Source organism: Scardinius erythrophthalmus (genome assembly GCF_964197995.2).
Source record: "Scardinius erythrophthalmus genome assembly, chromosome: 12".
NCBI lineage: Eukaryota > Metazoa > Chordata > Actinopteri > Cypriniformes > Leuciscidae > Scardinius > Scardinius erythrophthalmus.
In genome coordinates this window covers 6077492-6093625 of record NC_138232.1, presented here as the reverse complement: position 1 = coordinate 6093625, position 16134 = coordinate 6077492, and the positions used below count along the sequence as shown (strand labels likewise).

The 16134-nt window shown below is 36.7% G+C and overlaps 1 protein-coding gene across 5 annotated transcripts in view; it reads right to left on the bottom strand.

Annotated features, from left to right (window-relative positions):
- The window catches only part of raly (RALY heterogeneous nuclear ribonucleoprotein), a 91485-nt gene that overhangs the window by 6541 nt on the left and 68810 nt on the right, over positions 1 to 16134 (bottom strand). For all 5 annotated transcript variants that reach the window (XR_014031260.1, XR_014031261.1, XM_081381400.1 and 2 more), the window contains 4 exons: positions 8850 to 8922; positions 7848 to 7895; positions 508 to 665; positions 38 to 151 (listed from right to left, as the gene is read on the bottom strand). Coding sequence is in view for 3 of the 5 variants with exons in the window: in XM_081381400.1 (XP_081237526.1) it covers positions 38 to 151; positions 508 to 665; positions 7848 to 7895; positions 8850 to 8922 (393 nt within the window). In the remaining 2 variants the exon portion in view is untranslated. The remainder of the gene's footprint in view (positions 1 to 37; positions 152 to 507; positions 666 to 7847; positions 7896 to 8849; positions 8923 to 16134) is intronic.

Below are 16134 nucleotides of genomic sequence, written 5' to 3'. Positions count from 1 at the left end.
GTGTGTGTGTGTGTATAGGAGATATATGACATGGCACCTGAGGCACAGCATTTGTCCTCTGTGATCTGGTCAAGACGTCCCAGCAGCGCGTCGATGTTGGACTTGATCTGCGTCAGTTCTGATTTGATAGCTTGCAGCTCTGTAGATTTCACTGCTCACACGTACACACAAGATTAACAAGAGAACACGGTGTTTTAGTTTAAATCAGGTTTATATATTGCCATAAAACCAAAATCCAAAATAAAAGCAGAGCACTAGTATTCTGACTCCCAAGACAAATGTTTTTTCTGCTGCTATATTGAAACATCCTAAATCCTAAACCAGACATGTTAATCGGTCGAATGTCTCAAAGGCCGGTTCAAGAGTTTATCCAGTCCAACAGTCACATTAGTCATAAGTGAGTGCCCTGGCTCTGAAGAAGAAGATCTTGAGATGTCACGTAATAGAATCAAGATCCAAATCTGGAATCCTGACCATGAACTCACTTAAAATACCAGTTGAACTCACACTTGTGTTTGACAGAGCTGTTGGGAAGGAGAGTGGATCTGGACAGGAGCTTGACAGGTAATGACTTCACCCTGCGGACAACCGGCACTGCCACACGGGGGCGCTTTACTGGAACTGCTCTGGGCACTGGTGATACTCTGCCTCGGTACTCAAACAGTCTGGAGACAGAAAGACAGATATATGAAGAAACTAACTGCTTCATGCAGCTACATTACTACTATCTATGAGCATATCTGGGTCATGTTGAACGAAGTTATTTTTTTTTAACCAATTAATTAAAAAAGGTTTACTGTGTTCAAGAAATCGTATTTTCCCCAAAGTAAACAATAAAAACACCATAACCCCTCCATTTTCAATTTACATATGTGAGTTTGTTGATGACAGATTTGAAAAATATAACTGACAACCCAACATATGTTTCATTAATGTTCACCTATAAAGCAGTGCATTCTTTTTTAAAACATTTTTTTGCACCCATCTTGTTAAATTCAAAAGGCTTGGGGGTCAGTGTAAAAAATGGCAAATTTATCTTCCATATTTTTATGGTGTCATAGATATAAAAAAATATTTTGTGAAAAATGAATTCCAAAAATTCAGCATTTATATATAGATATATACAGCACCAGTCAAAGGTTTGGAAACGTTACTATTTTTTATGTTTTTGAAAGAAGTCTCTTATGCTCATCAAGCCTGCATTTAAAAAAACACAACAACAACAAAAAAACAACAACAGTAATATTATGAAATATTATTACAATTTAAAATAATGGTTCTCTTTTTTAATATACTTTAAAATGTCATTTATTTTTGTGATGCAAAGCTGAATTTTCATCAGCAAGTACTCCAGTCTTTGGTGTCTTATGATCCTTCAGAAATCATTCTAATATGCTGATTTATGATCAATGTTGGAAACAGTTGTGCTGCTTAATATTTTTTTTATAACCTGAGATACTTTTTTCAGGATTATTTGATGAATAAAAAGTTAAAAAGAACTGTATTTATTTAGAATAGAAATCTTTTGTAACAATATACACTACCGTTCAAAAGTTTGGGAACAATAACTATTTTTTTTTTAAAAGAAATTAGTACTTTAATTCAACAAGGATGCGTTAAATTGATAAAAGGTAATGGTAACGATTTATATTGTTAGAAATGTTTTTATTTTGAATAAATGCTGTTTTTATGAATAAATGCTGTTAACGTTTTACTCATCAATGAATCCTGAAAAAAGCATTCCAAAAAAACATATTAAACAGCACAACTGTTTCCATCATTGATAATAACTGAGTATCAAATCATCATATTAGAATGATTTCTGAAGGATCATAAGACACCAAAGACTGGAGTATTTGCTGATGAAAATTCAGCTTTGCATCACAAAAATAAATTACATTTTAAAATATATTAAAAAAGAGAACCATTATTTTAAATTGTAATAATATTTCATAATATTACTGTTTTTTTTGTTGTTGTTGTTTTTTTAACTGCAGGCTTGATGAGCATAAGAGACTTCAAAAACATTAAAAATAGTAATGTTTCCAAACTTTTGACTGGCACTGTATATATTTATATTTATACAATATATAGGCTTTATATATATATATATGTGTGTGTGTGTGTGTGTGTGTGTGTGTGTGTGTGTGTGTGTGTGTGTGTGTGTGTGTTTACACTTGAATATCATAATAATTCATTATAATTGCATATATCAAAGTACTATGGTATTACATAGTGTTGTTATCATTAAACTAATGCTAAAATAATTACATTTTTGGGTAATTGAAATAAAGCTGAACAAAAACAAAATATAAATATTTGATGGAAAACTTAAACAAATTAGAAATGTTGCCTTTGCAACTAACTGAAATAATTAAGTTTAAGTACAAAAATGACTAAAACAGAAATAGAAATCAAACTAAAATATAGCTGCGAGCAGCGATTACGGGCCCAAGCCGGTGGCACCGCCACCCTGGTGCCTTTAGTTACATAAAGGCACCGGGGTGGCGGTGCCACCGGCTTTGGCCCTTCATCGCTGCTCGCAGCTATATTTATATATATATTTTATATATATATATATATATATATATATATATATATAAGACAGAAACCTTATTAGCTTATTCTGATTTTATGATACACTCAAAATATCCCACAACAAATCTTTTAAATTTAATGTAAAAATTAAAACGAAAGTAAGCACTGTTGGGCTTACGTAACCCTCTCATTAGAATCAAAATGTTTCAGCATTTGCGATGTATTTGGATGCTAAACTATTCTTTATTATAGGCTTTGTTCTTCACTCGTGTTCCAATATCGACAGAAAAAATCATCCTCTTCACACGCGCAAAAATGTGCTTGAAACATCACAGTGGAGCGGTGCTTACTGTGAATGTACGAATTGTACTACTGACTATTTAGAGCAGTGTAATTTTTATATGTTAGGTTAACTATTTTATTATTATATTTTATTAAGGCTATAATGAACAGGCTGCGATGTCAAGATTGCAATGCTGGAATGTGTGTTTGTGTGTGTGTGTGTGTGTGTGTGTGTGTGTGTGTGTGTGTGTGTGTGTGTGTGTGTGTGTGTGTGTGTGTGTGTGTGTGTGTGTGTGTGTGTTCATGTTTTTCTATCCCGGTGGGGACTTCAACCTGAATGCACACAGACTCATGGGGACTCGTGTCACAGTGGGGACCTAAATAGAGGTCCCCATGGGTAAACAAGCTTATAAATCATACAGAATGAGTTTTTTTTGGAAATGTAAAAATGCAGAAAGTTTTCAGTGGTGGGTAGGTTTAGGGGTAGGGTTAGTGTAAGGAGATAAAATATACAGTTTGTACAGTATAAAAATCATTAAATCTATGGAGAGTCCCCACAAAGATAGTAAACCGTGTGTGTGTGGGTGGGTGTGTGTGTGTGGTGTGGGCGCGATTGAACAGTGGACACATAAAAACATACTCCGTCATTATACAGGACGACATTCAAACTGCAAAGTGTTAACTTATATTTGTGTACAGTTGCAATAAAACACAACATTGTGCTTTTGTAAAATAATTTCAAGCAATCAACCCCCGAAAGGCGCTAATTTTAAAATTAAACTAAAATGCTCATGGCTGCACGGGCATTCATAACGGTGCGCATCCACGGCGAGGAACGAGCAGAACAGAGTGAACGTTTTTCAGTTAATTCCTACTTCCATAGGAATTCATTTGAAACGCTCGCTCAACCACTATCAATGTCAGTGTGGACGAACATATTTTACTTTCGTTTTTAAGTTGGCGATTCAAAAGCCTCCAGCGGTGTCACACGTCGATTAACCGGTGGTAAAATATTCTCACCGTCACATACCTAGTATATTTTTATGTAGATACAATAGGCCTACCTGATTTTGAACACAAGAGGGCAGTATAGCCCTATGTATGACTTGACTTTTATGGGACTAAATAGTACAATTACTATTTTTAAACTTATAAATATTTATTAAATTGAAAAAAAAAAAGAATAAAATGGGTTTAGTTGTGACATTTTTATACTTTTATATAGAAATAAATGGTGTTTAATTACATTTTTAGAAGATGAGGCTTTAAGTGTTACTTTACTTTAGTCCCTCACTATAGCAAAACCGTTTGAGATGTTTAATATCCGTTCACAATTTAGCATCTTTAATGTATCTTTATCATTTTGAAAAAGTTTGGTGTGAATAAAATAAAACCGTTAGGAAGAGTAGCTCAAAAACTCAGAGTCTGAAATATCCAAAAAATCCACATTCAAACCAAAATATCTGACTTCCTTTTGCTCGGAGCTAATAACTGTAAATTAGAAAGTTGTCCGGCTCGGTGAGACCAATATATATACTGATTTTTGTAACTGTTGGTAAAACTAACCCACCCACTTTTGTCAAACGCATGTTGAAAGTGACACACTTCCTGCTGCCAGTTGGTGGCGCTATAACTTTGACTCACAATAGTTACATCCATCTGATCGGCCTCTTACCACGAACATACTGCTAAAGTTTCATCAAGATCAGTTAATGTATGCAGAAGTTATAACACTTCGTCTCCTCTCTTTTCTCGCCATAAATTTGTTTCCTCGCCATGGCCAAACCGTTCGAGATATCAAAAATCCGTCCGCAATTTAGCATTCTCAATGTCTTGACTTCATGCTGACTGAGTTTGGAGGTGATTGAATGAATTCTCTAGGAGGAGTACATCACATTCCACAGCAAGCGTTTTCCAAACAACCCATAATAGCCGACTTCCTGTTGGGCTGGTGTGAAACTTGACAGAGGGAAAGTTGTTCGGCCCGATGAAATCTATATGTGTACCGAGTTTCATATTAATTCATGCAAGCGTGTTTGATATATGGACCAAGTTTTCAGACCCTGTTCAAGAGGGCGCTGTTGAGCCCCCCTGCCACGCCCGTTTCTGAATCTTTTCACATGTCTACTGGCTAATAAGTGTTATGTGTCTGTCGAGTTTCATCCAATTTCAAGCATGCTAAGAGTCTCAAACGCATCCGAAAAGAATATTAAAATTTGATGCGTTGCCACGGCAACAGTATCTAAGATATCAATAATCCTTTCACAGGTCTACATCTGCCGTGTGTTTACATTATACACATAAAATTTGAAGCAAATCGGGTAAAAGTAAGAGGGTGACTTCAAAGCATTTTGAAAGTGACACACTTCCTGCTGCCAGTTGGTGGCGCTATAACTTTGACTCACAATAGTCACATCCATGTGATCGGCCTCTTACAACGAATACACTGCTGAAGTTTCATCAAGATCAGTCAATGTATGCAGAAGTTATAACACACTTCCTGTGTCCCATTATTCGCCATAAATTCGTTTCCTCGCCACGGCCAAACCGTTCGAGATATCAAAAATCTGTTCGCAAGAATTGATCCTCAATGTCTTGACTTTATTCTCACCGAGTTTGGTGGCGATCGGATGAAATCCCTAGGAGGAGTATTTCACATTCCATTGTATGCGTTTTCCAAACAACGTATAATAACCAACTTCCTGTTGGGCTTTTGTAAAACTTAGAGCACGAAAGTTGTTCGGCCCGATGAGATCTATATGTGTACTGAGTTTCATATTATTACATGCAAGCGTGTTTGATTTATGGACCAAGTTTTCGGACCCCATTCCAGGGGGCGCTGTCGAGCCCCCCTGCCACGCCCCGGTACCAGCTTCAGCCCGGCCCTGATGGCCGCAGGTTCTGACGTGTGTGCAAAATTTCAAGAGTTTTTGAGCATGTTAAGGGCCCCAAAAGTGGCAAAAAGGCAAAAAAAAAAAATAATGAAGAAAAAAAAAAAAAATAATCCTTACGAAAACAATAGGGCCTTCGCCCTTTCAGGGCTTGGGCCCTAATAAAAACTAAGAAAAAGGACATATTACTAAAAATGACTAAAACTTGAAGATATTAAAATAAAAAGCTAAATCAAAATATGAATAAATGCATATAAATAATAAAAGGTCTAGAAAAATTTGGTCAGCTGGTCTAACAGCAGCCAAGAAGATCATTGTTCAAGTTTGGGTTCCACCTCACAACTTAGCCCATAAACATTGGCTGAATACGTTCTTAGAGATTCTTTTTCTTGAACTTTCTTCTGCCAAGATCAACGGTGCTACACATACAAACATGGAGCAATGGAATTACCAGAGTTCAAGACATTTTACTGAAAGGACACTAAGTGATTGTTCTATAACACTGACTGTGCTACACTGATAGTTATGTTGTATCCCATGCGGGAGGGGTGGGAGGGTGGTGTAAGTATTGCTGTTGTATCTGTATTGTCACAATGCCTCTTTTATATTGTTACCCTCTAATACAATAAAAATTGAGTAAAAAAAATAAAATAATAATACTAAAGTAACACTGGTATAATATACTGTTAAAATATGCCTAGATAGAATTTTCATCCTTAAATTGTTTTGGGGAAAGTAAAAGCAAAGTGTGATCTTTGAGCAGAGCGTGTTTGAAGTTCTTCCGATCAGAGAATATCTGCTTTCATCCATCACACATCGACTCTTCACGAACAGAACGCGAGATGTTTCCGACTCAGAGGAGCTCGCAGCTACATCTCGCATATACTGACAGTGTTCGTCTCTGCATTGTGGCATGCAAGCCGAAATTTGGCCCAAAGTGAATCCAATCACTATCAAACATGAAGGAGGTGATGTGGCAAGAATAAAGTGGGAGAAGATACGTTTGCCTTCAAAGAGAAGAACGTCTGCTGCCCAGACAGGAACCTAAAAGCAACCAGCTGGCCTCCCACATGCAATCTATGCAGCTTTATTGACTGATCCGCAATCCAAGAGATTAAATTATTGGATGCGTTTGCTGAAAAATATCGACTGCAGTCAGTGTCGCCCTAAGACAGCTGTAAGTCAGGGAGCAGAGATCACAAGAGAGATATCAATAAACATGTCAGCTCATCATATGGACGCAATATCCCTTACATCTGCAAACAAGTACATCCAGCTGAGTCTCTCAGCAGGGTTTCCATAGCTACCGAAAAGGGACGCCGGCCAACCGTGCGCTCGCCAAGCCAAAGTTTGCTTAACGGGTCGTGGAGGGAGTTCTTGAGAAATGCGTATTTTTTCTCTGTCTGTCTTTCTCTCTGCAGCTTACAGCTGTGTGTGAGTGTTTTTACGAGTTCCTTTAGATTCAGCCAAGTTGACATGAGAAAATGTATTATGACAGGAAGAGCCGTGCTAGGGAGAGAACTCTGAGCTTGACTTCATTGTAAGTCACTGGGTTACTGCACTAAAAATGGCTCCACATAAAGCCTGGGTGCCGAGTTAAGAGTTCAGGTCAGCCTATTTTAGCGTGAGCAAAAAGTGCTTTTTGCACTCAATCAATCAAGCATTTCAGTAAATGGAATTAGTTATTGTACTAGAGCATCTTGGTTACGCCCACTGAGCGGGAGAATGCTTTCAGCGTAAAGGCCGTAAAAACACACACAAAGCATCTAAAACGGGAAAGAGCTTTGAGACTGACTGTACAAATAGATTCTAAGAAATCTGAGGAATATTTCACAGAAAGCGAAAAGAAAAGACAAGCAATCGCTGCAGTTCACAGAAACAAAAAACGTGGATCTGCAGTTATCATTTTGTGTCAATATGTTGAATTTTGGGGTAAAATCACACCCTATATATTGTATCTATTGACAACTCTATTTACCATCTTACTGTATATTTTGCATAATATTGGATGTTTTTAAACACTGACAAAAAAGTTTAAGGGCTGGACGATGTGATGTTATATATATAACATTAATGTAAGTCATTGTAGATTACCTACATTTCAACAAAAGCATTTGTGCAAAATCATGGACTCACCTGTCATAGAAGTCATCTCTGTAGTAATCATAGTCAAAATCATAACCACTGCAGGGATTAAAGACACAAAAGGCATCATTTTGAATATAAGTGATAAGGCAATACATTTTCAACATAAAAGGGAGACTGAAGTTGTAACTGTAATTAGTCATTTTCAACTTAGATACTATGAAGTCTTCACTTGATATAAAGCTATTAAATATTTTCAGCATTATTGAAACTGAAAAAGATACACATTATGTGTCACACTATATGGGGCAAGTTGTCACAATGCTAACACACGTTAGAACGATTTATATACTTTTATTTGAAACGCTAAAATCTAAAAATAAAAAGCAGTAAAACATAGTACTGTTCAACTTGTTTCTAATTTAATGTATTTTGAAATGTGATTTATTCCAGTGATGAATTTTCAGCATCATTACTCCAGTCTTCAGTGTCACATGATCCTTCAGAAATCACTCTTATATGCTGATTTGCTGCTCAAGAAACATTACTTATTATAATCAATGTTGAAAACAGTTGCTTTATATTTTTGTGAAGACCATGATACATTTTTTCAGGATTCTTCAATGAATATAAAGTTCAAAAGAACAGTATTTATTTGAAATGGAAATTTTGTGTAATATTATAATTGTCTTTACTGTGACTTTTGATCAATACAATCCTTAGTAAAGGAAATCTCTCTTTTCGCAAATTCGCAAAAAAAACTTCCAGACCCCAAACTTTGAATGGTAGTGTATGTATATTTAAAAAGCAGACTATTCAAAAAAAACATTTAAGCAATGAAACATTTATGAAACATAAATCATGAAAACTGGAAAAGGCAACACAAAAATACTGCATCAAATCATTCTCTTGACCAACAAACTGTGATTAATGAAATGTGTAAAATTACATGTAACTAAACTAAATGTGTTTATGTGTGGTTTGTTGCTAAATATCTCGTTGAGTTGGTTAATAATACACTCTGTAATACTATATTAAATGTTCTGCAATCACCTGTATAATGTCGCTGCGGTCCTCTTTAGTCCTTTAGGCCTGTTGGGTTTGGGTTCACCTGCCATGTTAATATCTGTGAATATAAGCGGAAAACACAAGTATCTATAATCGTCTTAAGAAATGCAGATTTTAAAAACTAATTATATAAAAATGATCACTGAGCAGACATACATAATCAAACAATGACAGATGGCAGAAGCCTTTCAAAATGACATCTGCAGCTATTTGATAATTGCAAGTTACCGGGGCACTTGGGGCTGTTATCTAATGACTCTGTAATTATCAGGGTGCACTGACATCACGGACACTTGTCATTAAGTGGGAGTCCTCTGATTTGCATAAGCACATGCTCGTTGTGTCCACCAGAGGGCACTCCACACCCACTCAACTAGCCTGGAATGATCCCATGTCTCCGGCCACACTTCAGCCTCCTTGGCTTCCACTTTATAACAGCAATGACAGGATGAGAAGCAGAAAGAGAATAATGGATAGCTGCCTCTGAAGCAATGGAAGACATAGCTCTGTCACCAGATTTCATATTTCGAGCACTCGAGTGAATAGAGAAGTGAGGTCTGAGACGGCGAGAGGTGCTTGTCTGTGAGGGAGAGCTGTCAGCTGCAGCTCCGGGACTGATTGGCCAGTGGAGAACGAGTGGGGCCGTGTGAGTGACAGGTCACCGGGGCTGTCAAGCGGAAGCCAAAGGCTCCGTGGAGCGAGAAACAGCAGCTAATCTGACCGCCCAAAAAAACATGTATGTCATCAAGCAGCTGCGGAGGGCTGGAGGGCAAAAGAGAGACAGAGAAACAAAGATTGGAACAGAAGGAGACAGAGATCGAACTAAACAGACGGGATTGAGCAGGGACAAGAGAGAGATAGAGACGTGGAAGAAGGAAGCGAGCAAATGAACAACTGTCTGATGTCCTCAGCGTGACACGAACACCTGCCGCTGACACACCTGTCCTGTTCCTCATTTATCTGAGGGGGGCGGGGTCGGCCCATCGGTTGCCTGGATACCGGCCCAGCTGAGAAACCAATCAGTGTCTAGAGGTCACCTGGTAGAGGACACGCCATTACCGGCTGGCATGATGAGGCTTAAAACTACTTGATAACTGAAATAGCACTGCGATAAATAATATGACCCCCCCCCCCCATTGACTGCGCGTAATTCATTTGAAGGGTGGCACACGCTAAAGACACAGATATAGATTTCCCAGAATCTAGTAGGCTAAGTATGTACTGTATTGTAGGAATTGTTTACAGTCTGTAATGAGTTGCTCCGAACACTGAGGCTATGTTTAAAACATACTGAAATGCGACTCTTACCATTTCCAGTTGTATAATAGCGTGTAATGTTTTTCTGTATGGAAAAATGTCAAGTGTAGCCGACAGCGGTGCATACTGTATGGAATACTTTATCCCACAATGCAATGCGCACTCAACTTTCCATTCCCAGAGTGATGATTGAACTATAATATCAGTTGATTATTAACATCTCCTACTGGCTATTTGATCAGACTGCTGTTTAATAAACATTTCTAACTAAATATTGTTTTAAATAAATAAATGCAATTATTATTTTATTAATGTTTAATTAGGCTATTATTATCAGTAGTACTAGTAGCAGTGTTACTAGAGTATGTAAATATAACAAGAAAAATTCTTCAATATAACTCCTGTTTTAAATATTTATCATTGCATACATATTTCACATACAATAAACAAGCAGCATCCAGTAATCAGTATATTATAGTATATAATCAGTACCTAATAAATAAATAAATATTAGATTCATAATAATTATATAATAAATAAATCATAATTTCACAGTATATAAACATAACAACTCTCATATATAATTATAGTTATTATTATTTATTATATTCATGTTTCTGTTCTGTTTAAACTACTGTTTGAAATGTTTATCAATGCATTCATATTTCACGTACAATAACAAAATAGTAGGCAGTATCCATTAATTAGTGTATAATGGTAAATAATCAGTACTTAATAAATAAATATAAATTGTATTATTATTATTATTATTATATAAATAATTATTATTACAGTACATAAAAATAACAACTCCTCTCTCTCTATCCATATTTATATAATTATTATTATTATTATTTATTATATTCATGTTTCTGTTCTGTTTAAACTACTTCATACATCTTATTTTACACACTATAAAAAAGCAATAGGCAGTTTCCAGTCATTTGTATGCTATTATTCCATTCCAAACAAATCCACACGGGCATAGTGTATGCTTATATTTTTCTCTCTTGTAAGTGTCCCACTTTTAAAATATGAATCAATAAAAGCATCCAACAACTACATGAAAAAGTTCAATGCAATCTCAGAATTGATGGAGGTCAAGTGCCCTGAAGAATGGAGAACGATGTTGTCCCATTGGCCGCCTTATAGCCTAATGTTGATCTACTTGCAGTGCACTATATTGACCTCCGTCTGACCCTCCACAGTGATGGCCACAGGAAACTGTCATCAATAGATATTAATCTTAACAGTGTCATGGGGCTCGCTCTTGGCAGCAGTCATAGGGCTAACCAAACACTCTACAGGGTGATTAAAAAGTCAGCTTGCTCCGACAGCAAATGCTGTGCACCTTTTTTAACCTCGGAGAGATGTCATTCAAACGGGATATATAACTAGGGTAACCAGACGTCACGTTTTTCAGCTCTATTTTTAGTGTCCCAGCTCTATGAAAAAATCATGTTTTGTCCCGTATGTCATCTCTCCTAAACTTTCTTTATTTCTGAGTGATAGAGCGAGTAGTAATCTTGTGTCACATAAGAATAGCCTAATCAAAGATAGCCAATAACGTCATAGTATATTTTGTAGAACAAATCAATCATCCAATCACAATTCTGTATCGATTAAATTGCAGTTAGTGAAGGCAGGATCCGGCGTTAGTGTCTAGTGTTAGGGTAAACGTACCTATTAAGCTCAAGTACCCATTAAGCACACTACCATCTTGGAGCTCAGATTATAAAAAGAAACAGCAATGTATTATCCTATTTGATGTATTAACCAATTGATGTGTTTGTTACTATAAACCTCCTGTAATTTTAAACCAATCAGACCATTGCACACTGAGATATGTGTGTCCATGTGTTCACACTGTCTGGCGGCTATTTTCAAAGCTGTCTGAAAACTTTCACCAGAAGAGGAGCCCCTCAGATGTGCATTTTTTATATGTTTAAGCCTTTATTTTGAAGAAGTACATCTTCTTATTGCAAAATTAAGAGATTAATGTTTAGACTTTTGCATATTATAACCTGGAACCTGGATGTGGGAAATAATTACAGTTAGATCTAAAAGATAGTTTTAGCAACATAGCCCAGATGATACGAACATAGCTAGCTTACTAGCTGTATAAGATTGTGTGCTACATTAATATATTACTTCACAGGAATTAATGGCTTGTACTTTTAAATCCATAATATTATAATTTTACATTTTATTGATAGTCTGTGGTTTTAAACTGCTGTAATTTTTAAAGAATTCATATTATTGTTAGGTGAGCTTAAAGGGTGCACTACTATGACAATCACACAGCTTCAGTGTGACATCAATTAGAAAAAGCATAATTTCATAGATATTGTCTATAATAGTTGTTCATATTAAAATTGGTATAAACTTAATACATTACCTAGATTATTAATTTAGCTAAATATTTTCCTTTAAATTTTAATTTAATATTTATTAATTAAAAAATGTTTTTGCTCCAATTAAGCACAGTGTGTGCTCCCTTTAAGCTCACCCACATTAAACGTCTATGTAAATACTTAATAATCAGAATTTAAATATTAACTGATGGTTGTCACTATGTTAATCTTCAAAAAAATGATTAATAAACTTATTTTCACAGTCTTAAGATGACAAAAGCTAGACGAAACTATAGTGTATGCCCAAAGATGAAAGAGGCATGTCATACAAAGAAGGAGCCATCAGAAACCTGTCGTATCTGTCCAAGAAGTTTGGAGTAGACAGGAAAGCTCTGACCCAGAGAGTTAAAGGGATACTCCACTTTTTTTGGAAATAAGCTCATTTTACAACTCCCCCAGAGTTAAACAGTTGAGTTTTACCGTTTTCGAATCCATTCAGCCGATCTCCGGGTCTGGCGGTACCACTTTTAGCATAGCTTAGCATAATGAATTGAACCGGACAAGACCATTAGCATCTCTCTCAAAAAAATTACCAAAGAGTTTCGATATTTTTCCTATTTAAAACTTGACTCTTCTGTAGTTACATCGTGTACTAAGACGGACGGAAAATGAAAAGGTGCGATTTTGAGAGTATAGTTCCTAGCCATATCAGCCTAGAAAATTTAAACTTTACATTTTCCGTCGGTCTTATTACACGATGTAACTACAGAAGAGTCGAGTTTTAAATAGGAAAAATATCGAAACTCTTTGGTCATTTTTTTGAGAGAGATGCTAATGGTCTTGTCCGGTTCAATTCATTATGCTAAGCTATGCTAAAAGTGGTACCGCCAGACCCGGAGATCGGCTGAATGGATTCGAAAACGGTAAAACTCAACTGTTTAACTCTGGGGGAGTTGTAAAATGAGCCAATTTCCAAAAAAAGTGGAGTATCCCTTTAAGGAGCACATTGGTTTGTTTTGTTATTTGATTTTTCAATATGGGTTACATAGCTGAACGTGGACTAGTCTAGATGTTGCAATGAGTTTGAATGACACATCACTATGAATAGGATAGGCTACCTGATCAAATTGAATGCCTTGTTGCTTGATTTTAGTGTTCTGTTTTTTTGTGATTGACTCTGTACCTTCAAATAAAACTTTTTTCAATTATTCCTTAAAAAGGTTGTTTAAAATAAACAAGATTTTTTAATAAAACTTGTTGTGAGCTTATTGGGAACAGGGGTGTGCTTAAAGGGTACAAAATGTACCCATTAAGCACAGCCAGACTTTTTATATTTAATGATGTACATCTTAATTGAAATACTTTTGTCATTTAAAATAAAATGAAATATTATAGTGTGAGAGATTAATATTTTATTTTAAAATAACTTCTTGTACTAAAACCAATATCTTGTGCACTAAAAATGTCTCAATGTAGATTTTGGTGAGCTTAATAGGTACGTTTACCCTATAGAAAGCACAAGCGAGATCAATTCGGACGCGAAGATGCTGTGCTAATTATAGCACGAAAAAAAAAAACATCAGAGGGTATGTAAAGAAACAGTATACGCTGAAATGTGGACAGCCGACTCAGTGTAACAGCAATGAAGGCAATGCTTTTCGTTTTCGTTAGACTACATACATTTTTTATATACAGTAGTCAAGTCAAGTCAAGTCAAGTATATTTGTATAGCGCTTTTCACAATACAGATTGTATCAAAGCAGCTTCACAGTATTAAATTAAAATAATACAACAAGGTTTGTTTCTAGTGGAATTTATTGATTGATACAATTAAATTAAAGGTGCTCTAAGCGATGCCACGCGTTTTTTAGGCCAAAACATTTTTTGTCACATACAGCAAACATACAAGGATACAAGGATAAGGAACGCGCGAAGTACCGAATTTACATCGGAAATACCTTCGAAAGGTGTCGAGAACTCCGCCGGCAGAAGGGCTTCCAATCTGACATTCAGTTGCTCTGTTTTTGCAGAACAGGTAAATCCATTTCTCTTTCTAAACAGACGTTCATGTTCGCCAAACCAACACAAGGATGTAATTAGCTAGAATGGTGAATACACAACATATATGTTTCTAGCAGCTAGCGATCAATCTCTATTGTAAATTCACAGTATAGGGCGACAATTTGTGTGAATGATCGTTTTCACCCACTGTTTGTTATGAATTTGATTGTTCATTTATAGGCTATTGACAACTTTGACTAAATTTGTTTACGCCGCCGCTGTTGTTTATGCTCACTGGGAAACGCGAAGCTAACGTTATCTTGCTATTATTGCATCCTTGTATGGGAGCTATAATTATAACCTCAGGTGGCAAAACGATTTTAAGATAATGTTTCTCTTTTTCTGCATTCTGTTCTGCAATATATAAAAGCAATTATCTAACTTGGTGACATTACACATTGAATAAAGTATCAGTAAAACTTAACTTTGTAGTGACTACTTTGACTTAAAGGGGCATTCCACCCATAGGAACATTGTTTTTTATTGAAATAAATAAATAAATAGATTTTGAATTTGGTGCCTTCGTGACCGAGGAAAGACAAAAAATAACTTCAGGACGCATTTGTATGAAAGACAACAACTCCCACAATGCACCACATTGCACAGCTCCGCAAGCCACTCCCACTAATCCAGAACAGCGCATATCTGCCTATAAGAGAAATCACTCTTCCGTCTACAAGGCTAGCTACCACCAGAGCTTGAAATTCATTTCACACAAAATGTCTAGTTAGTTGGCGAACTCATTAGTGCATTACTCCTCGTTTGTATTTCTTTCGAAAAGGTGAATTATTGCATGGTACCTGGATGTTCAGTCAGAACATATGCGGTGCGAAACTAGAAACTAGTTCACAACACAAACGTCCGTGTCCTCGTCTGATTCAGAGATTTCGTCCAGGAGAAATTGTCATCGTTGAAATTCTTTGCCGCAGACGGACTCTATCTCTGTGTTCGTAGTTGCATCTTACAGTCTATGAGTTGCATAGTGAGATCACCGGCGCCACCAGTCCGCCCTAACTCGAGCCAGTCCGGGCTCCTCGTCCGCGGCAGGCAGGTCTTCTGCCTCGGCTGCTCTTCGCTATAATGCGGCTTGTAAAGGTAGCCACAAACACCTGATTCAAGCATCAGACTTCCGAAATCCTCTTCTTCTATATCATATTGAGTACTCTCCTCTGCTATTGTCATAACTTTACATCTGTCTCCACAGCGTCTGTTAGCTTAGCTTCAAACAAGATGGAGGATATTGCTTTCAGTTTCAGAGAGTAAAGTCCCACCCACTGATCTGTAATAGGTCTGTAGCGTGAGCTGGTCCCGCCCCCTGGGAAAGATGAGGAACTAGTGCTTGTAGTCTCAACAGAAATCCCCCCCTCTTACACTTCCTCCCACAATGACGCAAAATGACGATTTTTGCGTCATTGTGGGAGGAAGTGTAAGAGGTAAATAACGTATTTCTCCCGTCTCAGGGGAAAATGAGAGAGTGTTGCACGACCATTCAATAGTATGACTGGGTTTCTAACAATGCAAAGCTTAGTGCAAATGGGTGGAGTGTCCCTTTAAGGGAGCGGAGGGGGGAGGAGGGAGGAGACGGGATGAGGAGGAGG